At 38.7% G+C, this 26410-nt stretch overlaps 2 protein-coding genes across 7 annotated transcripts in view; one reads left to right on the top strand and one right to left on the bottom strand.

Moving 5' to 3' along the window:
* Positions 1 to 26410, top strand: part of CEP85L (centrosomal protein 85 like) — a 219976-nt gene that overhangs the window by 134275 nt on the left and 59291 nt on the right. The gene's annotated exons all lie outside the window — the stretch shown is intronic.
* Positions 2139 to 13148, bottom strand: PLN (phospholamban). Its single transcript, XM_039532811.1, has 3 exons — positions 13038 to 13148; positions 11367 to 11438; positions 2139 to 3536 (listed from the first exon to the last, which is right to left on the bottom strand). The coding sequence occupies exon 3, from the start codon at positions 3409 to 3411 to the stop codon at positions 3253 to 3255; it is 159 nt and encodes a 52-aa protein (XP_039388745.1). The 5' UTR covers positions 3412 to 3536; positions 11367 to 11438; positions 13038 to 13148; the 3' UTR covers positions 2139 to 3252.

The raw sequence follows: 26410 nt of genomic DNA on the forward strand, positions 1-26410 counted from the left end.
TTTTTTAAAAAAGCATAATTCCTATCCTGACTAAATTCTTTCCTGGGATGGAACTTCTGTTGACTATAGTGGAGTCATGCTAGAGTTAGGAGTTACTGAATCTCGAATTTTCATTTTTTTGAAGGACTTATCCAAGATTATTGCTATTTTTTTTCTCCTTATTTATATGTAAGATAAACTAGAAACAAATTCAGTAGTGTGCAGTAAATCAGCGGCAACTGATTGAATACAGAAATGAAAACTTCCCAAATCCAAAGCCACCTAAGATATTTGGAATTTTTATTTTTATAAAAAGAGTGAACTGTAGTGTAGTTTAATTAAACTCACTAGATTGCTTGTATACACTGAGTGAATTAAATCTACTTAACATCCATTTAGGCATAATAAAGTAAGCAAATAGCACTAGTCAAAACAAACAGCACCACAGAGAATCAAAAAACTTTACATTGCTTAGTTCTTTCACATGACTTTATAAGTAGTTTAAAATTAACTCTTCTTTCTAAACTGGAGTGCATTTGAACATTCTTTACTTTTATATTAATATTTTATCTTCAAATGTTGATTTTTAGTAAATGGAAGTACAATAAAATGCTTATTTTAAAGATCAGATAACTATACAAAGAATATTATGTACCCAAATTTTCAAAAAGGTTTTATTTATCTTTGGATTCCACTGATATTTATGGTATAAAGTATGATAACATTTCTATCGTATATTCTTCATATCAACAGAATCCCAAGACACAAATGTAATCTTATAGTATACACTATAGATTTTACATTGTTGCAAAATGCTAATAGTGTTTCCAGTTTCTTAAATTCATTTTTTCTTGTTTAAGGTTTTTTGACTCACTGTTTCATTTGTATGAGGAAAATTCTCTTTGTTCCAGGGTTTGCCTTCTAATATAAACAACTGATTCCTCTGAAGCCTATTATTCCAACAAAGAGTTCCCAGATTGCATGGGTTCCTCTTGAGGGCCTAACCATTTTCAAGAAATTTTTCAGTAATGTTAAATGTTGGGTATTTTATTTATATAATATATAATATATATATATATTTTTAAATCCCACCAAGACAAACTAAAACTGGAAACCCTATATCCAAAAACATTTAAAAAGGCTTGTAGCTTTGGCTTTTCCCACTTCTTCTTCAGGGACATCCCCACATGTTACAGGCAGATCTTTTAAATAGTTATTGTACAGTTACTAGAATTCCCTCATGAATTTGTGGGGCAGGACTGAAAGATGTGGAATAGATCATGAGATCACTTAAACATTGTAATTATGAATAATAATCTTAGTCACATTAAATTGTATGTGATAGCACATCTTTGTTTTTAAATTAATTGAAATTCTACCTAGACAGTCCAATAAACCATTTTTAAATAACAGTAAGTTTTTGCAAACAAGAATTATAAAAGTATTTGTTTCAAACTGTCCTCCGCTACATTTACATGAAACTCCCTGCCTGCCCTGGCCCACGCTGCTCCCGGAAGTGGCCAGCATGATCCTGTGGGGGCGGGAAGGGTTTCTGTGTGCTGCCCATGCCCCGAGCTCCGACTCCACAGCTCCCATTGGTCTGGGATGGCGGCCAATGGGAGCTGTGCCTGCAGGCACAGGCAGTGTGTCGGGGGGCGGTAGGGACGTGCTGGCCACTTCCGGAAGCAGCGCACAGAGGGGCCAGCGTGCGAACCCCTGGCCTTGCTTACTTCCAGGCAGCTCCTGGTCGGTTGTGCAGCAGGGCTCAGGCAGGCTCCGCCTCCACCGCTCCCATGGGCTGCACTTCATGACCAATGGGAGCTGCGGAGTCGGTGCTCGGGGTGCGGGCAGCGTGCAGAGACCCCTGCCCTCCCCCAGGGCCACCGGGACGTGCCGGACACTTCGGGAGTGATGCGGAACCAAGGCAGGCAGGGAGCCTGCGTTAGCCCCACTGAGCTGCCGCCTGGGAGCCACCTGAGGTAAGTGCCGCCTGACTGGAGCTTGCGCGCGCACACACACACCCATCCCCTGCCACAGGCCTGAGCCCCTTCCTGCACCCAGACTCCCTCCCAGAGTTTGCACCCTGCACCCCAACCCCATGCCCCAGGATCATCCCGGAGCCTCCTCCCACACTCCAAAATCCTCAGCCCCAGCCCAGAGCCTGTATCCTCTCCCACATCCCAACTCCCTGCTCCAGCCCAGTGAAAGTGAGTGAGTGAGGGTGGGGGAGAGCGGGTGACAGAGGGAGTGGGAAAATGGAGTGAGCGGGATGGGGCCTCGGAGAAGGGGTGGGGCAGGGGTGTTTGGGTTTGTGCGATTGGACAATTGGCAAGCCTACTCAAGGTACACTTTTGGCTTCTAACGTCCTTCTAACATCCAGTTAGCCAACTGAACACAGTGAATGAATACTGTTCTCTTACCAGGGTGGTTGGTTCTTGATATACCTTGAAAAACAAATCAAAACTTTCTCTGCAAATGAAAGCTTGTTTCAATAGACATATCTTTTTAAAACTGAGTCACAAGTCATGTGAAAAGATACCAGACAGAATTGAAGTTTTGGCATTACTTTTTTTCCCAATAATCAGTTCTAAACCCCTTCCTTAAATAGGAAAAAAGAAAAAGACAATTTTATATCTGGGAAAAGGTTTCTTTAAAATAGCTTCTACTTCATTTTTCAGGATTCTACTCGTAAACTATTAGAGCAAGTTGAATAATTTCAATTAACAGTGTAACATTGTAGCATCTTGAAGAATACATTCAAATCTAAATGTGCCTGTGCATCATTTTGGATTGATCTGGGCTTCTATGAGATATTAAAATATATATCCAATATCTAAAAAGATTTACAGTGAAATTTTAAAGCATGCAGGCCCAAAAGAGTGAGGTGGGCTTTTTTAATATTGTGGTTCACTTGGCTGAAACACTAATTGAATAACACAATTAATGCCCTTTCTTACTTCTATGAACAAGGCACAAATTTACCACATTCACATGAGATGCCTCTTAGCAAGGTGAACAAACAAGTTAGTTCATAGACAGCTTTGTACCAGTAAGCTTTAAATCACTGTTCAGTACAGAAGTGCTTTTTAATGCGTTTACAATGGCTAGTCCGAAAATGGTGCAGTGGTTGACGAGACTGTTTTAGTCCAACTGCTCGACCTGCTCACATGGGTATTCTTGCCTTGGGAGTTTCTTGTTTAGTTCTTTTTTTTCCCCTTTTGGTGTGGCTTTCTTATAGGATAGTGCAATGGGAAGCAAAGATTCTGTGGAACTTCAGAGAAGCATCACAAGGATACAGATAAGCAAGAGGCATATTAAAATAAGACAAAAATTTATAAAGAGCTCCTGGAGCTTTTGGCGTGTTTGTGGGTTCACCTCAATAGTTGAGGCCCTCCTCATGGCAGAGCGGGTTATGTGCTGGACCTTCTCCATGGCAACAGGAAAGCAGAGAGCACAAGTCAGGTTTTAGAAGAAGTGCAGGTAAAAAACAGAAGTTGTCAGGAACAGTGCAAAGTGGTTATTATCTTCAGTTTTTGGTTTAGAGAATCTGTGTGGAGCTGGGAAAGCAGGAAAGTGAAGAGTTAGAAACACAAAAGTAAAGTGTTTTGATCAGTGCATGTGCAGATTGTATTCATGTTATAATAGTGCCTGAAAGAAAAAGTGAAGTTACTTTCCACAGTGTGCTACACGTTATTTTCACTTTAAAAAAATGATTTTCAAGACAGATAAGACTTAGTGGAATTGCACATGCAACCTTATGAGTGAGTTATTGAGTGCCTGCAAATCTGAGGTGGGAGGCCCTTTATGAAATGGGACTTGTGGATGTTCAGCGTTTCTCAGAATCAGTCCAATAGGGCCTAATCTGATTTCCTTCAGAGTCTATGGAAAGACTCCCCATGTCTTCAGTCGGAGTTGGTTCTGGCCTATTAGGAGGCAGGATGGTCTTGTGGATAAAAGCCACAGGACATGGAGTCAGGAAATTCTGATTCTTTTTCTGGCTGTGTCACTGACTACTTATGTGACCTTGGACAAATCATTTAACTTCAGTGCCTCATTTTTGAGGGGGAGTGGAAAAACTAATCTTGCTAATGCATTTCCTTTCCAAGTAGAAAGAATGTCATGTGTAAGCAAATGCTGTGGCAGCGTCTAATACGTATCATTGATATGGGGAATTTCTAGTAAAATTATCTTGAAGGACGGGCAGTCTGAGACACGAGACTTCTCTTCTCTGAAAGTACCTATGTGCACTAAAAATTTCATGCCCAAAGGCAAAGGCGTGGTGTTGCACTAAATGCCTGGGAAAATATAACTTTTAAATTTGTTAGTGATAGATACATTGTTGCTTGAAGTGCTTTTTATAAGAAATAAAGAGAAGATAGGTATGCAGTGCTTTCAGGAATGCAAGTTATACTGAGTTTTTTTTTTAAAAAAACACCCCCAAAACATGCTATAAGCTCTTCAGGGCAAGGGGCCGTCCTTTTGCTATGTGTCTGTTCAGAACCTATACAATGAGGGCTTGATCCATGGCTGGGGCTGCTAGGCACAACAAGAATACAAATAATTGATGATCATGATGGTAACTTTAAGCTGCCCTTGGATAAATACATTTATACGCCATATATTTTTCTCCTAGGGGAGAATTTGCCCCTCAATGTTTGTTTATATTACATATATCTTTATGTATGCAGTGTAGCTGTAGCTGTGACGGTCCAAGGATATTACAGAGACAAGGTGGGTGAGGTAATCGCTTTTATTGGACCAACTTCTGTTGGTGAGAGAGACAAGCTTTGAAGCCACACACAGTTCTTCCTCAGCTCTGGGAAAGGTCTTCCCATCACAATAAAATGCTAAACCAGTGATTCTCAAACTTTTGTACTGGTGACCCTTTTCACATAGCAAGCGTATGAGTGTGACCCCCCCCTATAAATTAAAAACACTTTTAAATATATTTAACACCATTATAAATGCTGGAGGCAAAGCGAGGTTTGGGTGGAAGCTGACAGCTCACAACCCTGCACATAATAGCCTCACAACCCCCCGAGGGGTCCCAACCCCCAGTTTGAGAACCTCTTTACTAAACAATCGGTTCCACCTTGCATTTTGCTGTGATGCTGGGAGTATAAGAAGGGCTCTGTGTGCCTTGAAAGCTTGTCTCTCTCACCAACAGAAGTTGGTCCAATAAAATATATTGCCTCACCTGCCTTGTCTCTCTCTATGGCAGATATACTTTCTCTGCTCATGACCCAAATAAGTTTATTGATAATAGCTATATTTTAAGATGTATAGACTCCTGCCATTGCATCCATATAGAGTGGGGGAAGACAAATCCTTAGCAGTGACCATCCCACAAACGGCATCATAACTGCTGTGTGAACCATCCTGACTGTAAAAGGGGGGTGGACGGAGAGCAGCGTAAGGAGGCTTCCATTACACATCCAGCCTCCATATCCATAAATTTGCTTGCCAATCTGGCTAAAGGATTCATAAGAAATATCATACAGTGAACTTCATGAAAACTTTCAACCTATCCTTTTTTCTCTTCTCAAAAATCTGTCCACAGGAGAGGAGGATAAGGGGCTGTTAGTTCATAGCCACTACTGTTGTATGCTGTGACCAGGATCTGTTTTCAGCATCAAAGACTGCAATAGCATTTCAAAAACTGACTTAAAAATCAGATTGCACATAGATATATTAATAGCTTTGGTTGGTTGAATGTGGTGACATCTTTTCCTAAAATTAGATTCTACAATTTTAGTACAGTATATGACATCAAGAGCTTTTTTTAGTTGACACTTTAATTTTTCAGCTTAGTTTGACGCTAGATAGATGAAAGCAGGTATAGCATAAACACTTAAAGTGCTTGCCCGGCATATTCCATTCAGTTATTTGTCTGGTCTGTGTCTCTTTTGTGTAAGTGCAGTCAAAGCAAGACAGATGTGCAAGAATTCTCAGATGACTTGACTGTAAGTTTATCCATTCGCCTAGCCTAATAGGGGCTGAGATACACTAGAATGTTTATTCTGTTCCAGAGGAGGTATGCTAGTTCAAGCACTAACGTGTTTTTATACTGACACAAACAAGTTTATTCAAGCAGTGCATAAGATTGACACTTCAGACAACCATATTTGTGATGAAGTAATTCCCAGCAACCAGCTGTGCCATTATTTAATGGCCACCACAATTGAGAGAAGACCCATCATTTAGTAAGGTCATATTAAAAAATGTTAATGGTGATTTTTTTTTTTAAAACCTTTGGAAGGAGAGAGGAAATGTTGTTAGTGAAATAGTCATTGGGCTTGATTCTCATAAAGCACTCTGGCTGTGTAAAGGAGCCTTAAAGTGAGATAGTGGCATAATTAAAAATATGTACCTTTGTGTTTAAAAGATTCATATTTTTAATGCTCTGGAAGAACAAGATGTAGGTAGTTCAGAATTCAGTAATTAGTGTTGCTGTGCTAGAGAACCTATGTGAAGTTCTTAAAGAAGCACCAGCAGGGTTTCAGAAGCAATTTTGAGTTGTCTTCTCCCTACATAATACGTCTCTGTTTGGGAGAGGTTTTCTGATCTACATGTAGATCTATATGTCTAGACTTCAATATGTGTTTCGCTACAAGGTGCTTGGTTTCAGCTAGCAAATGCACATCTTGCTTGTTAATCTTCCCTGGGTGTGCATAAAGAGAAATAGACACAGTAACACAGCTGTGTATGGATAACAAACAAGGTCAAAAGGTATAGTCAATATTCTATCCCGAAGAATCATTTAATTAAAATGAAGGCCTATTCTTGCTGTACATCATAACAGCATAGAAAGGCCCAAGTTTAGATCACTGGTGCTAATGTTTTAGGTCAACACAATGACGAAACCACCCACACCCACACACACATCCCCCTCAGAAGCCAAAAGTGGGAGTTTCAGCAGGAGGGCAAATTATATTTGAGATCTTATGTGCCAAGTACTATTGTGTTCAGATGCAGTACTGTCCTGCGTTGCCCCAGAAACAAACCTTTGACTCCCATCATTGAATGGGTGTGTTCACTCTACTGGAAGACATTGTGCACACTTCATTGTTTAGGTAAAAGGCCAAATTGCCGATCCTACGTGTCCGTATGCTAAGGTTACTTTACAGTTGTTGTCTTACAGTGGTTCAACAGATCAGTCACTGTTGGGCTCCTAGCTGACAAGCGATTATGTGTGGTTATTTTTATCCGTTTCTGGGTACCCTTCTTACTGAGAGGAGGTATGTGAACAAAGTTCAAAACCGTAGTGAACAAAGTTGAAACCTGTAGGCCAAATTCATTCCAGGTGTAAGTATATTGACTTCACTTGGGTCACACAGGATAAATTTGGCTCCATTGGAAACAGTGATTTTAGACACAGTTTACCCATTTCCTGTTGTATATTTACTAAATGTGGTAGTTATATCAGTGAAATAAAAGGAATTTGACATGCATGATTTATTATCTTCCCATGTAACCAAACTAATTTGTGGTATGGAATAGTAAGACAGGCACAGGAAATGAAAAATAGGTAATGAAGTATTTCACAGTAATTTCATTTTGGTAGCATGGTACAAAAAGCAGTATTCCTAGTTGCTTCCTTTTGAAAATGAACAATTTAGTGACCGTCAGTACGACAGAGCGAAAATGCTAGAGAGTTATGTGATCTGTGGTTTATGTATATTTTTGGAAGCTATTATCTAAAATAATCCAGCATACAACATACTTTTGGATTAATTGTTGTTCCTCTGGTCTTCCTACACGAAATCCCAGTAATCCTAGTTGAGATGAGATGCTCTTTGTAAATTCAGGTGAGGAAGAACTAAAAGGTCACAGTTTGTATTTGACAGTGGAAACTGGACACCTCATACCAAAAGCAAAAGAGAGCTAGTCAAATATCTAGGATTAAACACTGAACGTTAGCTGTGGGAGTGTAGATCTGGAGCCCCTGATAACAGTTAGATGTGCAACGTGCAGATCCAAGAGAAAGATTGAGAGTACAATTTGCTACTCTGCTCGTGCACAGAAATCTGTAGGCAATGCAGAGGATCTGCCTGTTGATTTTCCTCCTGTCAGGAGGATTTTGCTCTATTTGTAGTTCCTCAAAAATCTGTTTAATCCCAGCATATGTAACCTCCTTTTTGAGCCAGTGACTGTATTAATTCATTTAATTTTGAGAGCCTTCTATGTCCTTCTGAAGTCTCCTTTTTTTTTTTTTTTTCAGTCTAGGAAGAAGAGGGAACATTAACTCATTAGACCACTAGAGGGCCTCTGTCTACTGTTTATGTTCCAGTTAGTTCAATAAAACAAGTGTTCATTAAAAAAACAAGACTAGATCATAGGTGGTGTGTTGCTAGAGAGGCTTGTAATGGCATCTAGCAATTTTCTGAAGTGGAGCAATGCTCTGCCAATGGTCCACTGGTTCTTTGGTCACTAGCTGGATGTCTGTATATCCACCCACAGCATAGGAGCTTTCCTGTACCACTGTTCAAGTATTGTAGAACCTCTGTTTGGAATTCTTTCTTATTCTCTGATTCAAGTGTTTCAGCTAGAGAAGAGTTCTGATCAGAGCAGCCCACTGTAGGAAAGGACTAGCATTGTGGGCACAATAAGTTGTTCCCACACCACGAGTGGGGCAGTCATCTGATGGGAGCAACCTGAACATCAAACAAGGGAAGCTAAATTGGGGAAAGAGAATGGATAGAACTGTGTGAAGGATGGAGACTAGACAAAAATAGATGTCACGCTTGGGGGAGATGGAACACAGAAATAGGGTATGGGGACAGGAGAGGAGAAATGGAGCGGGAGATCAAAGGGATGAAGGGGCCAAACATGAACAGAGAGGGAAAGAGAAACAAGGGTGTAAAGAAACAAGAAGAGACGAACTGAAGCTGGAGTACAGAAAACAGTTCATGAAAGGTAGAGGGAGTCCATTTTGCCAGAAATAGCAAGGACCAAATTTTAAAATTGCTTGGGGTTGCTTTTTGTTGTACATTGTCCATACACTTTGATTTAATGATGGATGAGGGGGATACTTAATTTTTATATCTATATAAAGTCTTCTGATGATATTTGAGGATCCTAACTGAATTTTCCTGCCCGGTATTAAGAATCTTTTGTGCAATGGCATTTAAATCAGATTAATGGAGTCAGTGGTTAAGATGTCATAAAACAGGCTAAGTGTAGCTATTTCGTTGGCCATTTTCAGGGGCACAGGGTCCTCCCCCCCCCATTCTGATTGATAGCTATTTTACCTCTGGAACAAGAACGGCAGCAAAATCAATGCAATAGAGCTTCTTCCTAAATCATAGGTTGCTGAGGACCAACATAGGCTAGAGTGCCAAATATTACACTGATTGGGTCCTATAAATACCTAACAGATAAATTAAATATATGTATACATGTCTAATTACTCACTCAGTGTCTGCAACAGTTGTAGTTGTGCATACATAGCTTAGATTCTTGTTTCTGAAAGTCACCCAGCATGTCTCATATGGTAATACTGATCATCATCTAATAAAATTAGTAATGATCTTGCTATATATATATAATATATATATATATATATATATCCAGCCATTAGAATGGTTTTGTGGCTGACTCTAATCTGAGTTAAATTCCTAGCTCTGCCATAGACTTCCTGTGTGATCTTGGGCAAGTCACTCAGTCTCTCTATGTATCAATTCCCAATCTTAAAAACTGGGGAATAATACCACTTGCTTTTTCTAATTTGTTTGTTTGACTTGTCTGTTTAGACGGAGCTCTTTGGGAATGGAGCTCGCTCTTAATGTGTGCGTGTACAGCATTTAGTACGCTGGGTCTCCAGTCGCAGTTGGGGTTCTAATTGCTACTGTAGTACTAATAATTGATAACAGAAATAGAAAGCAAGTAAGTGAAAATAGAATTGAGGCAAAGAGGAAGCAATGAGAAACAATTTTTTTCCTTCATAATCTTATTAAAAAGAATGGTGTTGGGATGGAGTAGGGGGTGAGTTCAAGTGGTTAAAAAGTGATTTGATATGCGGACAAATCCCCAAAAGCATACATATATCCCTGATTCTGCCTTCCAAAGCTCGGTCCTCAACTGTCATACATTTATTGTTTGATCTAATGCCATTAAAAACAAACAAAACAAAGGTGTTTTGATTATTCCTATGTGGATGTGTTTGGAGCATTTGTCACATGCTGATGTTTTATAAAGTACAGGAATAAGCACATTTTTGCTCTCTGTAATTATGGGCCCATCTTAATGAGCTTCACGTTTACCAGTAATACTACAGTGAGGAAGTTCTATTCATAGCTTTCCTGCAGAAAAAGAAATAAAGTTCCCTTGGAACTCCTTGCCAGAGGATGTTGTGAGTGCCAAGACCATAACAGGGTTCAAAAAGAACTAGATAAGTTCATGGAGGCTAGGCCCATCAGTGGCTATTAGCCAGGATGGACAGGGATGGTGTCCGTAGCCCTGTTTGCCAGAAGCTGGGAATGAGCGACAGGGGATGGATCATTTGATGATTACCTGTTCTGTTCATTCCCTCTGGGGCACCTGGCACTGGCCACTGTCGTAAGACAGGATACTGGACTAGATGGACCTTTGGTCTGCCCCAGTAGGGCCGTTCTTATGTTCTAAAGCATCTAAAGTAATGAATTTTAGAGCAATGATGTTCTACATAGGATATAACTTGTCTCTAGACATCTATGAAACACTCATTAATTTTCCCTTCTGCAGTACAGTATTTACAAAACTCTCTAAATATTAATAAGGAATCAGACAATTAAACAAAGGCAGATTATTGCTGTTAACTGTAAGTCAAATGTAACATTTTACATCTGTTTAAAAACATTTTTTTCATTTATATCACCAATACTTTTGTTGTTACTCAGCATTAGGGTGACCAGACAGCAAGAGTTTAAAATCAGGATGGGGGTGGGGAGTAATAGGAACCTATATGAGAAAAAGACCCCAAAATCAGGACTGTCCCTATAAAATCGGGACATCTGGTCACCCTACTCAGCATTCTTGGACATCTACAAAATGGGTTATTAGCTGTGCAAGCTATTGAGATTATGTATAGATGATCCCCATTCTAACCTAATGTAAATCGGCATAACGCCATTGAAGCCAGTGGAACTATATCCATTTACATCAGGCAAGAATCACACCTGATATAGCTATGGATGTTTTTTTTATGAAGAGTCTAATAATACCAGGGCAGCTAAGTGCTATAGTTCTGTTTGTGTGTATTATATACACAGTTTAATAACTCAAATTTCTTGTTGATTTCTTAAATATAATTACTGTACTTAGTATGAGCAAATCCCTATCTTTGTATGAAAAGACAAAATATTTGGTTTTAAATAAAAACATTTAAAAGGAAAATAAAATGCTGTTACCTAAATGTCCTGAGACAAATGCCTCTTGCAGGCAAAATGAGAAGTACTACTGCTTCCTTCTGGAAACAACTCCTATAACAGAATTACATAGCCTTCAACTAGTTATGTGCTGCAAAGTTCACCATATGAACATCAAAGTGTTCCAGGAATAGAGTTCAAACAGTTCCCGTTTGCACATGGATGATGTGCCCAAATACAAATATATGGGTCAATTCTTGATGAATACATTGCACACAACTCTCAATAATGTTAATGGAATTGCATTTAGGCACTCCCAAGAGTGTTGGGAGAATATACTTTTAAATACAAAATATACAGTAGAACTTTGGTATTCATGGATCTTATCCTAAAATGTAAACATGCATATATGAGGTATATATCGATAGAAATACAGTGCTACTCTTAGAACAGATATAGGTTTATAATTTACTGAGTCGATTTTTGTGTTTTGTAGTCTCCTGACTTCCAAAAAAAATATTATAGATTTCTCCCTGTTATTTAGGAAAATTATCATCAGATTCCTAGACTCATGCAGTCATGCATGGATCCTTGGATTTCTCAACAGAATAAATTAACATGAAAATACAAAAACAAATGTAAGAAGTGACAAATAAATGTTCCTGTTTACCAGACATATCCTTTATTTTACTCATTTCCTTTCTTTAATTAATAAAATGTATTTTTGCTTTATATGTCCTTTTAAAATCTGACCCTTTATAACAGCTAAAACTTTTTCATGTGGGTTTGTTTTTGTTTTGTACAGTGCCTGAACACTTTTATCAACGATGGATGAGGAGGATACCTTATTTATAAAAATTACTTTTGATATTGAGACTCTTAGCTGTATTTTCCTGCTAGGTATTAAGAATCTTTTGTGCCATTGTATTTCAATGAAACTAATGGATTCAGAAGTTAAGATATCATTAAAAAGGTAAGTTCAGGTTATATTGGCCATCAGAAAAAAAAGAAGCCTTAAAAAGATTTCAGAACTGAGACATAGTATTTTTACATTAAAATTTGAATGCTACAAAATGATTAAGGATCAGCATTTTAACCCTTCTTTATAATCAAAATAGGGGGTCTATATACATCATATGTTTAATTTTAAAAAAAGTCTCTTCTAAAAATGTTCTATAAGTGAATCAGTTTTTCTGATTTAAGGATAGGAAGGTGAACTTTCCTTATGTTGGGTTGCTAGTGGGCAACTAAACTAAAAGTAGAAACCCTCATAACCAAAAAAAAGTAATGTAAACTCTTGAATAAAATTGTACTTTTTTATGAGAACAGAAAAATTTGGTTTGAGTTTTAAAACAAAAGCAACAACTGCCAACAAAAACCTGAGTGGAGGTGTGGGAGAAATTAAGACTTCTGGTGTTGGGTGATATTTGCTTAATCCATTCCCCAAGGAAAACTTAGCTTCATATTAAAAAGAAGAAGCTAATGATTTTTAAAAACAAGACTACCGACCTTATTTTTTCCATTGCACTATTTTTTGGCTTGGAACAGTAATGCCTAAAATCTCTCCACTTAAAAAAAAAAAAAAAAAAAAAAACAGCTGTAAGGGTTGGGTTTTATTTTAAATAAGCATTTACAATACAGGCTGCTAATTTTGCATAGAGCAGTTTAGTTTGGAAAACTAAAATATCATTGTAATAAGAAGAGATCCCTTACCTCTGCTGATGATTATTAGTGAATTATAAGATAATGTGTTCTGAGCTGTGGGAAACTTTGTCTGGACTTCTCTGGCAACTTGTCTGCCTGTCACCAAGTTTGTAGGAACAATTGAAGAAGGTGGAGGAAAAAATAACACAAGTTTGAGGCAGGGCTCATGATGTCATGCAGGAATTCAGAAGTCGTGATTGGTTACAACGTGGCCTTTTAGTACAGGGCAGTTGCTCATCTAAACTCATTATAGCAGTAATGTTAGCACTGGGGAAATGGTTTTTTTTTTTTGGTTTGTTTTTGCCACATTCTTTAAGAAAGTGGACAGGAGGAAAGCATTCTGCATGGTCATGAACTGAAGAACTTGAGCAGTGATATCATCCAGTGTTTGGAAACATGGAGATGAGGCTGCATGCAAATATGTAGTATTTTTAGTAACTCATATAAAATTGTGATTAATTAAGAAAACTCTAGAAAATTCTTCAAAATGGTGAATTTACTACGACAAATATGTCCCTATAATAATCTCCCTTTTAATATTTTGCTTTCATATAAATTAACTTTTTTTTTCCTTATGGGTCTTGAGCATCTTCACAAGCTTTGAACCATTTTCATTTGTTAAAAGGGATTTACTAAGGTATGTGGTGTGTATAGCTTTTAGTGTTGTTATACACCTGATCACTATCCTCTTTACGTCACAGTATGAGTATCCATCCTTGTTGTGTTCTCCAAAGCTTTCCTTCCCCATCACAGAGGAACTGATGCACTTTGTGCTTCATTTCAAGATCTCCACACCCACAGACTAGATGTGGGGCAGGATTTTGCCCCAGACAAACTGAGATGCTTTTAGCTCTCCACATATGCTTAAAATAGTTACTTCTCTTGTCCTTTACCTCAAACCAAATTATATTGTGGTCAGATATGATCATTTTTATAAGAAAGCATGGATATTGTATTTGGCACTATAGTAAACAGAGGAAGGTTAAATAGACAGAGAACACAAACCAGACACACAATACTGTGCTGAGAAGGATTCTGTCTTGCAGCATTGTTTAAAAATATAGTGTTTGCATTAAAATACCTTTTTTTTTTTTTTGCACTGTTTTGATGAGCTTCTCTTAGACTTTAACCTTAGTTAAGTGAAGGCAGGTCCTATAAAACGGTTACAATAACTTGAATCTGAAGCTTTTATTCTAATACAGTAAATCTGGCAGTTTTCTATTGCCCTTTAGTATCAGGAACAGAAAATTTAAGGTTACATGTTTCAATTGAAAGTTAATTGAATGTCTCCTCAGTGAATGGTGGTGATTCTTTACTTGTGCATAAGGCCTCATAATTCACTTGTAGTGACAGTGTTAGTATTATGGATCTCTGACATCTCAGGAGAAATGTATTTGCCCTTTATAAAGAAAGCATCCTATATTTATCACAGGATGTAGTCCTGCAAAAAGTTCATTTACCATTGATGGGTACATTATGGCGCTGTTCTCTTACTTTAGACAAAACAAACCACTTTTAGCAAAAGTACTTTCTTTAACTTAGTCAGCTGCTTCACTTCTCACTTTAAAGTGAAATGTCCCCTGTTAAATCATTAATGTTTGATTAAAACACCCAGCATATCATTAACTGTAATTTATGTCCATCCCTTGTACAGATGGGCATAGCAAAAGTGCTATTTTGCATTTATTCATTCCCAGACTTTTAACTTGTCTTTGATGATGATGCATTGGTCTGTTACTGCCTCTTTAGGGGTGTGTCTGTGTACACTTCATAAGGATTTTTTTTTCATATATAGTATTGTGACATGTTGGGAAGGAAAAAAATGCCTTCAATCCAGTAGTTTCATCTAGTTTATTAAAATCGATACTTTTTTATTGTGTTTAATTGTTTGTACTATTCTCTCATTTATTTCCTGGTCATAAATTAAACAGTGCCTTCAAAAGAATTTAATGAATCTCCTCTGTATGTTTCTAAGACCATTTTAGGACTGTCTACTCCAGAACCATTTAAAATATCTGAATAAGAAGTACAGATTCAGACTAAGTGAATGCTATGAGTATATTCACTGTGGATCTTGTGTCGATCATACTGATTGTAGACAAACTGGTCTTAGATTAGACAAATTGTTGCTATAGGACTTTGTTAAACTTCAGTCTGAAATCTCCTTTTCTGACATATGAAACCTGGAAGAGGGGACTCAGTTATCTGTGTAGTCTTTTTAAAATATCTAACATGCTTCCTGTTGACCTACTAGCGCAGTAGGTCCACAAATTGTACTGAAATGCATACTGCCTTTTTCTGATTTCTGATTTTCTGCGTATATTTTACCAGGTGCTCAGCCACAAATGAACTAATTTGGGACATTAGAAAAGAAAAGGTTTAAAAAAGGAATACATGTTGGAGGCTTTGGCGTGCTTCATTTTCTTCTTGGGAACAAAAATGTGCAGCTGCTGCTTGCATGACCTTAAATGGAGATGATCTGGACTATCTCCAGTGGGATTAGAAATCTACCACCAGAGCATGTTTGTGTTCTTGTATTTAGAGATCCGGTTGCTTTTTGGGATAATATCCAAAGAACACTAGCATTTTACACTTGGTGTAGCAGCTCCTTATTTAACTAATAATAAAATACCCTCAAGGAAATTTCTGTCTTTTGTGTGTTTTTGTTTGTTTTTAAAATTTCAGATATAGATGTCAGTCACTTGTACTATCTTGGTAAAAACTCTGAGATGTTAGTGTTTTCTATGATCTATGGTGATGGATAGAAACGAACTATAAAACATAAGCATAGTCTGGTTTTGTGGTCTTAAAGTAACCAAAGAAATTCAGCACTAAAATTGAACACCAATGATAAGGCCTTCTCACACTGTTGTGCCACTTTTCTCTAATAATATTGGGTAAATTTAAAATGTACCTTTACTCTGCCTCTGTAAAAAGGACATAATTGAGAGTCCATCTCTCTAGGATTTCAGTAGAACATGTTCAGTTTAAAAATAATAGAAAAGATATTTTTGTTTTTTTCCTAACTGCCAGTGCTGCAAACTTACCTTGAGAACTGAGCTAGAGTTCCTCTGTTTTTGTGTGTTGTCACCAGTGTAACATACGATCCACAAGCCAAATGCTGCTCTTGGTGATAACCTCACTGTTGTTTGTGTTTGCACAGGTGTCACTGATTGTAATTTAGGAAACACTTATGTTGTTTTAACAACAGAATTGCACTTTGACAGTTTCCTATCTCTGAATTTTTCTTGTCAAAGTGCAATTCTGTTGTTAAAACAACTAAGTAAAATGACACCTGCTTACCCCATCTGCTTTTGGGCCAGATCTTTAGCTGCTATAAATCTCTATACTGAGAGATTTAATGGGACTATGCTAACTTACAGCAGATGATGAAGAACTGGCCCTTTCTATGCTTTTAGAATCATATCTGCCAAATTCAGAAACAAAAAAAAGTTTTCACCACTTTTTACTTCTGTTAGTCCTGCAGTGCAAGCAAACACCATACATCAACATAAGTGTTTCCTAAATTACAATCAGTGACACCTGTCATTTTAGATTGCACTCCATAGCCTGTGGGGTAATTTAATTAGTCATTTGCTTTGAAGATGTTCAGCAGTATTCTGAATTCTTTTCCATTGCCCTTCACAACATCACTCCAGGATATCTTCCCCCCCCCCCCCCTTCTCTTTGTTTTTCGCCTGCCTCGTGCTACTGTCAGGCTATTGTTACAACATTCTGTATCCAAGTTAAAGGAGATGGAAGAGTCACAGGGAGAGTCCTGAGCCACCTTTCCTGCTTCATAGATTGGCTTACAGGGGATTGTGTGGAGTGTTGTTGTGGAGGAGGCCTTCCTTCCTCACACCTGTGCCCTGCAGATCAAGGCCTGTCATCTTAGCACCACATTTATTGTCCTCTGGTAAAAAAGGATGAAAGTTCTTAATGATTTCCTAAAATTGGACTGTCATTAAAGTGCTGGCTTTATTTTTATTTTTAAATGTTATTCTGTCATGGATAAAGGTAAAATGATAAGTCTTTGGCTTTATACCTGTTTTCTTAAGTATACATAAGCATATGGGTTTAAAATCGTGTGGAACATAACTGAATAGAAAAGTCTCTCATCATTGGAGCTGCAGCATAACATATCTCTCTGGGACTCTCTTTTTCTCTTGGAATGCTAAAGGCTCTAACAGTATTGATTGTCAGGTTTGTTACTAACAGAAGACTGTTTCAGAAAAGGTCAGCTTTAATATTTTCATTTCCTTCAGTCTTATGGGCATGAACTTTTAACAAGTGCAGTAGATTAGTGTTAACAAGTATAATGGCACCTGTTATGTTCTTTGATACTTTGACCTATTGGTAGGATAGGGGAAGAGGATCAAAAAAGATTTTTGGCTGGGTCTTGTGGTATGTATTCATAGTGGTTCCCCTGACCTCCAAAATATACAATTTATTTTCCTTAGTACATATTTGGCATAAATTGTACCCATGTAATACCTTATTTTTACAATAAATATTAGCACCGTAAAAATCTATATTCTGTAAAACATCTGGCTCCTTTGGTATGAACACTTTTTTTTGACTATTCAAGTAAATAGTTGGTTTATTTAACTAGTAAGTTAAGAGAACCATTACGCTTGTCTCGCTGCCAGAAAGCAACATGATACAGCAGAGAACATTCAAGGAAAAAAGAGAATGACTTCAGCTTCAGTGCTTTTGGTTAACACAGTGCTTTTTTTTTAATAATTGCAAAATCTTCAAACGCATTATAATTTGAAGTTTTAGTTCTCTCAGTTGATTAGCTTAGTTTATTTGCATGAAGTGATGTGCTGAGATTCTTGTAACAAAGAAACTGTGTTGAGTGTCTTTCAGATAAACTGTTCCAGGAAACACAAAGATTAGTTGTGTTATTTGACATGGTATGAGTGATGGATGAACACAGGGACAAAGGCATATGAAGGAGAGATAAAAGACCTGAAGACCATGTTTCAATTGCCAAGTGTGGTGGCACTGGATTATCTCTCCACTTTAACAGCAGTTATAGAATGGAGGCCAGAGATTGTGTGTTTGGACTTTAGCTGCTACATATCTTCAGTAGTAGATTGTCTTTAACAGGGGAGTGCTCAAACTTTGCCCAATTGGGGAACACATTAGCAATACTCAGGAGCATGAGAGTCGTAACACAGAGAACACTGTAGTAGCAAGTTTCATCCTAATACGCAGTAGTACTCATGAAGGGCATGGCTGCCCTCATGCAATGCTCCATCTGGCTCCAAGGGGCACTTCATTCATTAAGATGGAGGTGGTATAAAGAGGTATTATTTATTTATTTATTTTTTTTTTAAAGTTTCCTTGGATTTACTCCTCAGAAGGAAATGGCTGTATTTGGCTTGCAGGCCACTTGTTTAGTCATGCTTTACCAGGTGCATGTGTGAAATATTGAAATAGGAAATTTTAACACTTTCCAAGTTTTTAAGAAATTGTCATTTACTCCTTTTCTCTTCCTCCCCCACTATCTTCATCTTGCTTGTATATGGGATGGTGATACAAAGATGAGTGGAAAAGCTCTTGGTGGATTACCAGCCATTAGCCATTTCTCTGTTTGTTTCCCAAACAGATATAAATAAAATATTTGGTTAGTTTTTACACTTTCACTTTTTATACAGAATTTCTCCAGTTATTATTATTATTATTAAAGTGTTGACTTCTTGTCATTCATTTCATGTGTACATGGGCAAGAAAAAATACTAAAGACTTTATATGAAGTATAGCTGCTTCCTGTGAGGTTCTCTGGTAACACCTATGGGGGAGGAGGGGAAAGCCCAGCTTCCTCCACCGCCCCGAATACTTGTGAGTTTGAGGGGTTGAAATCTGCCTCTGAGCCAAAGTGTTCAAAACTTCGGAGTATTTGGATCACACCATTATAGAAAGTATCAAACTGTGAACTTTAATCTGGGACTCTAGTTTGGATCCATCTGTAAGCAATAAGAACAGATTCCAATGGAAGACTGATATATTTTATTACATGTACACTGCTTCCTATCACTCAGTGAACTATGAAAGTATGCTCTTTAGAGTCTAGTGAATCCTTGGACTGTTTGAAATGAAGGGGAGTTTTTTTTTATTTTTCAGAGCCCCCTGGACATGAAACCCCACCCTGCCGAGTTTCACCCCCTGCATCTGAAGCCCTCCTGCACCCAGGCCCCACTGCCCTGAATCTGGACCCCCACACTTGCACCCAGACTACCTCCCACTGAGGTCTCCACACTCCAACCCACACCCTGGCAAGCCCCATCCCCCCTGCACCTGGGCCACCCTGATGAGCCCCCCCAGATCTCCAACTCACTGAGCTCCAACCAGCTGCATCCAGACCCTGTGCTCCATTGAGCCCCACTCTCCCAGCACCCAGATCCCACCACTGAGCCCCCTAACTAACACACCTCTGCTGAGCCCCAACCAACTTCACGTGGACCCCCCTGCAGAATCCCATTCCCCATGAACCTGTAACCCCCAGTGAGCCCTTGTGCATCCAGACCCCCCACTGAGCTGCCTGCCTGCAGATTGCTCCACATAGAACCCTCTCACCCCACACCTGGATCCCCTCACACTAAGCCCCTCCATGCTTGGATCCTGTCGGGCTGAGCCTGCCTGCCTCACACCTGGATTTGGGGCTGGGACTGGGCATGCGTGGAAGACTCTCTGTCCCTCTCACTTGCTATCTTGGTGTGGAGGGGAAGGGCCCCATGTTTCTGGGGCAGGCCTGGCCCTTGCGCAGTGTCAGGATCAGGTGCAGTCGTACCGCCGAGTCTGTGTACTGGGACAGGAGGTCTGCAGGGTGATCGCCCACCTCCGTGCAGCTAGTGGCCTTTGCTCTCCACTACCATGCTGGAGCCTCCACATTTATTTATTGAGAAATCAAATATGCAGAATTTTAAAATACTGTATGCAGAATTTTTATTTTTGGCACAGAATTCTCCCAGGAGTAGTATGTTAAGTACATGAGTATGTTTGTGCATGTGTTTCAGTAAATGGCAATATGATTTTTAAAAAAATCTTAAATTCAGGAAATTGATAATGGGTTTCAAACCTGCTGGATGCAGGCATGCTTATAGAGCTGTGTTGCATTCAAATCCAGACTCCTAAAAGTTCTAAAGTGAACAGTTGAGCATACTTCCTTCACAGCTGATATCTGTGCTCATACTCAGCTCTGTCATTGGGGAATATGTGTGGTATCCCTTCATGGTTTATCAGTTAACAGAAATACAAAAGAGGCAGAAGGATCCAGAGAATTTTATACAGATTATTTGGATCTCCAGATTTCCATATAAACCAACCTGGCTCCCAGCTGTTCCTCTCCACACTTGAAGAATTTAGTGATCTTGCTTAAATATCATCTCACCTGGGGAGGATGTAGCAAAGTAAGACAGGTATCACAAAGGACTGTTTTAAAAATATTTTGCCTGCTGGCTGCAAATAATTTTCTTAACTAGCATGTCATTCCCTGATATAAAACATCGTCCAAGCATCCTGAGGTTTCAAGTATGCACATATTATAATTTGTATAAAATAAATGTATTTAAAAAACAAAAACCCTTTATAGCCTCTGTAGTCTCTCTTCCAAAAAAAAAAAAAAGTTCATTCCTTGATCTTAAGCCATACTTACTTGACTGCCAAAGCCATAGAGAAGGGTTCACACTTGGGGAACTGGCCCGTCTGAGCCAAATATTGCTTCCTTTCCAATGAATAAATTACATAAATAAGTATATTGGTCCAGATAGTGACCAGGAGGATGTGTATTCCATTGGGTAGGACACTGAACTGGGACTCAGGAGATCTGAGTTCCATTCCCATCTCTGCTACAAGTCTGCTGTGTGACTTTGGGCAAGCCACTTTACTTTTTTGTGCCTTCGTTTCCTGATCTGTAAAATGGGGATAATATGCCTAGCTCTTGTCTAAAGTTCTTTGAGATCCACAGGTGAAGAGCACTATATAATGTGTAGTAGGTATTATCATGTATTAGGAAGTGGAAATTATTCGAATCTTTCTCCTTGCCTTAAGAAGCCTTCAAGGTCTGAATTTTGGTATTATCCAGCTAGACCTTCCAGCCTCTGACGTCTCTTGCAAGGAAGAAAAACACTTTCACAGACAGACAGGATTGCCCTCAGATGCACCCATATATCGAACTTCTAGTTTTGTTAGAGACAAGTGTGTCTCAAGTACCCCTCATAATGTCAAGTGGAAGAGGTTCGCTATCTGAAGTGAAGCCAAACAATTAGAAACTTTCACGTATTCCACACACAATCTGCTTGACTCTATTCTACACTTGTCAGTCATAGTTGTATGGATTTTCTGTCAGAGGCCAGATCGGTTGCAATTTTTAGTCCATTATGAACCTGTGAAAGATTCAGGCCAGAATTTTCAAGTGTCCTCTGATTTTGATACGTCTTAGCCTTGATATTTTGTTGTTGTTAGAAGTGCTGAGCACCCAAAACTCCAGTTGAAGTTAATGGGAGAGGTGGATGCTCAGCACCTCAGAAAAATCAGGCCCAAGCTGGGTATAAAATAGTCTAGAAATTCTGGCCTAATTTCTAGGGGAAATTCTTGAATAATTGCTATTTGTGTAGTGCTGTAGGCTGTACATGGCACTGTACAGAAATGAAATACAGTCCCTGCCCCAGGGAACTTGCAGTTTAATGATGTTCCCAGGATACTCAACTGTTTGGCTTGTAGTCTGAGGCCCAGATTGTTCCCCTATATGGTAATACCCTCTGCCCACCACTGGCAGCAGGGTCAACTGTAGAGATAAGTAGTGACTAATTATTACATGTGCTAGGTAAGTTAGGGATATGGAGATATTGACAGCACATACTTATCCCCTAACTGGATATAGTTCTGATCAGATCTTGTTTAAAGATGGCTGTGTTTAGGAGATGGCCCCTGATAAACAAATTTACAGGTACTGGAAATTTTTGGCAGTTGGTTTGCCAAGACTGTTGTTTATTATGCTAATCATAATGGTTTTATTGTTGTGCTACCACTAATTCACTTGTTTTAGCCATCTATTGTTTCTATCATATGCATAGACTGGAAAATCTTTGGGGCAGGGATTGTCTTGACATTTTGTATGTCCAATGCCTAAAACAATAGGGGCCCTGATCCCTTATTGGGGTCTCTGGGTGCTACTATAATATTAAAAACAACTTATGGTGAATCAGCCATAATTCTTTCCTGACCTTTTTGAGTGCATGTTTTTTGGTCTTAACGTTCGTTCTTGCTTTTCATATTGAATAACTATATTTACATTTTTATGGTTATGCTGTTTTCTAGCTTAGAAGAGTGGATTGAAGAAATCATTTTAGCAACTTGTATCACACACAGCTTCAGAGAATAAAGAAAAAAAATCACAGCCGTTACATAAGAACATAAGAACATAAGAAAGGCCGTACCGGGTCAGACCAAAGGTCCATCTAGCCCAGTATCTGTGATCTCTCTCCTGCCATCCATCTCCATCCTCGCCATTTATGGACTTAGCCACCATGAATTTATCCAGTTCACCGAGTAAAGCCCCTTTTGTCTTCAGAGTGTTTCAATAAAAGTTTGAATTTAAATGTAATGGGAAGATAATATAATCACTTAATAAAACACGTGCTTCTATACTTAGGAAAGACCTACTTGTTATCTATGGAAAATTCCAGGCACTATTGGTCTTCACGTCCTATTAAGTGGCACCTAGAAGTGTTTTGTGCTCATAACATTTGCCAGAATATAAATGGAAGGGATTTCTGAACAAAATAATATTGGTGTTGGCACAGACTTTAAAGGAATGATATGTCTGTTGCTTTTGTGTCATGGTTTTATTGTTAGTAGGTAGATATGCAGGAGGAGGCATATAATCAAGTCCACAGCTTTGGGAATACCTCTTTCACTATGTAAGAGTGTGCTGGCTCAGAAGTGGCATAGATGAGAAAGTTGTGGAGCATAACTGAGTGCCTGACACCATGCCACAAATGAGGCAACATTCTTGTGCCATGAAAGAGTTACCCATGACAATGTGTATCTGTTACCTACCTTGCAAAACTGTATTTTCAGATTAATATTCTTTTCACTTCTTGGTTAGTTTTGTTTTGTTTTGTTTTTGAGAGAGAGAGAGATTTTGTTGTTGGTAAGACCACCACTGGTGCCATTCTTACAATAGAACATCCCATGAGAGGAAAACTAATGTTCTCACCCCCCACGTGGGTATCCATAGCTCCAAGTGATACCTTTTTCTCTCTTTATCTAGGTGTTCATACTGAACTCAGTACCATAGTGAGGTGTGCAGCATAAACACACACACATATGTAGATTAGTGTGTGGATAGATTCTGAACAAAATAAGAATTACTTAGATCATAAGCTGTATGGGGCAGCATTATCTTTGTATAGTGTCTAGTTTGGTGTTACACTCTGTCCCCTTCTAGTGGCACCTAGCCCAGCTAGAGATTGATGAGTCTGCCACAGCCTTGGTTAAGAGCCATGTGGCTTTTAGCTCATGCAGTAGCAGCTCATGCAGAGGTCCTAGGGTTTGATCCCACCTGCCGACAACCAGGGTCTGTCTTTACACTGTCATGGTACAAAAACTCAATAATAAGAATATTTTGACAAATCAAAAATACTTTGAGTGGTCTCTGGATAGCATTTTTATGCAAACATATTTATTTTAAATGTTTCTGGGACATCAGAAATATTCAGCTGTCACTCATCTGGCCTGTTAAGGAATATGGGATCAATATGCCAAGATAATTATTTGCAAATGAGTGATATGATAGGTTTTTCTGAAACCTTGGTCAAAACAATCAAACACGTAAGCCAAAACTTTCAGCAGCCAATTCTAAACCAAAAATGCCAAAGATGCCCTTTAGTCTGTTTTCTAGTAGAAACTAACCAAAGGGATAGCTTTTGTGCGGTGAAAGTTTAGGTCCATTTGCAGTTCAGTGTTCACAGTGAAGAGCTGACCCCTACTTGTGGCTATCTAGACACTTCTGAGCAAGATGCTGTTAGAGAGAGAACTCATTTCAGTTCAGGGGCTCCCTGTGCACCCAGTAAAGCTGTGTTAAGAGTTCAGATAGCTCACAGGGCCTTGCACAGGTCCTCTTTACTGAGTAGGTTTACTCAGTGTGTTGGGGGATTGCCTAATTCAACAACTAGCTGTATTTCCCTCCTGGGCAGTTCTTTACATGGTTGCATACATCTGTTCCAGAATGCCAGAGACAGTTTTTTGCAGCAGCACTTGTTGAGGAGACACTTGTATCCTGCACCTCCTTATGGCCCCTCCTGAGGCTATATAAAGTCGGTGCTACCCTGACCCACTGAGTTCCTTCTCACTGCCAATTGCCTTTATCAGAGCCCGCTGTGAGATTTACCTCATGGGTTTTCTTCTGTGTAGATAGCTAATTCAGGAGACAGCTAATCTGTCAACAGGTAGTTAGCAGTTCACACCTACGTGTTTTTTTTAATTCTTGTTTTATACTTTTAAGTTTGTTTTAATAGTTGGTTTCGGTGGTAGGCAGCACTCACAAGGCTTGAGGCACTGCTTATCGTGTGGGGTCTGTCGCTAATAGTGACCTCCATACATGGTACCTTTTATGGCTCAGTGAAGGGCACATTAAGACATGAGTTGCAGTGAAAATATTGGGGAGGGGGTCTGAATCTGCCCCTCACTCCCCATGTGCAGTGCTTCCGTTCTGTGGGGCTGGGCCTAGCTCCCTGCTCTGCAGCCCGTTGGCTCTAGCCACTTGTAGATTCAGAGGAGCCTACCGCAGTGTCATTTGCCACATGCAAATAGATGCAGGTGGGGCTCATATCTGCTGTTACTGGATGCAGGGTCTCAGGATCCCTCCCCGGGACTCGCATTACATAAGTTGGTCCATTGGCCTCACGTAGTCATGGAGCTATTCGTGGTGGTGAGCACTATGTCCAGTAATAGGTGCCAGCAGTGTCAGATCCTAAGATTGCATACATTGCAACTGTAATGGATTGCTAAACTATATTGTACAGATCAACCATTAGGTGACACTGTGTGTCACATAGCTCCCTTAAGCTCACAATTGCTATTCCTGGCAGTGCATTAAAGTGTCTTATAGGGTACACATCTGGTCTCTCTCTCGGAAGGAAGCTCTATAGCCAGTTCATATCTGGTACAGAAGCCAGGACTGCTAGTAGCAACCTACCATGTACAAGGTGTATATGGTGACAACAACCCATTACACTGACTTAAAGCAAATGCCAGTTTTGAGCTCTTTCTTGCACTCTTTAATTGGTGCATTTAGTGCAATAAAACTAACATTCAGAGATCTTAAGTCCCTTACAGATGACTTGATTGATAAGTTGCTATTTCCCTCTATATTCCCCCTCATTTGGCTCATGTATCTAAAAATTAAAGTTCAAAGTCCTACTGGTGAACATATCTGTTAAGTCTCTAATTATTTTATGTCTACTCTTCTTCCATTGTTATCATTGTGAAAATAAAGTATGACTAAGAAAGTGAAAGTTAATTTCACCTTAATGAAAACAAAATAGTTTGTATGTTTCTGTCCTCTTACTTTGTACAATATATTTTTATATTTTCTCTCTCCTAGTTCTTTTCTTTACACACTGATTTATTTCAGAATATAAAAGTGAATCATGTTTTATGCTTAATATACCATTCCAGTTCATGGCTAGGTAAAAACACTGGTACTAAGAAAATGTCACTGAATGTTTTGGAAGAAATGTAGCTTTTACAATGCAATGTAGTGTTGTGTACATTGATACCTTTTCATTTTTTTTCCTATTGAAAGCCTTATTCTATTAGTTATCGAGTTGCTCGCAAAAACAGCAATAATAGCATTGTTGGTCACAAGTTGTCCTAAGTAGCATCTTTCTTTTTAATAAATATTTTTATTGAATAATGTTAAACAGTTATACAATGGAATTCAAGAATATAGGTCCACTTAATAGAGTAGAGGAAAATTTGACTAACCTCTACAAAGCAAAACAACTACTTATCACTACTAAATCTAACCCACAACTACAAAGACAGGACAAAAGGGAGGAAAAATACTTGAAACAATATTTTATGTGCTACTTTCTGAACTATATCACTTTAGAATCTGTTATGTACAGTCATATGAGATTAATGCTCAAAACAATGTAACACTTAACCGGGAAAGGAAACTTGTGTTGTGTTGTTTTTTGCCAACTTTAGACTCCAAATTGCCAGTGCTAATTTTGACTTCTGTGAAGTGGGATACCAATTACGTATTTTAATCTATTTCTGTACTTAACGTGTTCATAGTAAAAAAACTTTATTCTACTATTTAACAATACACTCACATTGATTAAAAAATAATCTTCTCCCACAAATCC

Source organism: Mauremys reevesii, linkage group 3, assembly GCF_016161935.1.
Source record: "Mauremys reevesii isolate NIE-2019 linkage group 3, ASM1616193v1, whole genome shotgun sequence".
Taxonomy (NCBI): domain Eukaryota; kingdom Metazoa; phylum Chordata; order Testudines; family Geoemydidae; genus Mauremys; species Mauremys reevesii.

Bases quoted from the DNA above. Each gene is read 5' to 3' on its own strand.
- PLN (XM_039532811.1), bottom strand. From the start codon at position 3,411: ATGGAGAAGGTCCAGCACATAACCCGCTCTGCCATGAGGAGGGCCTCA.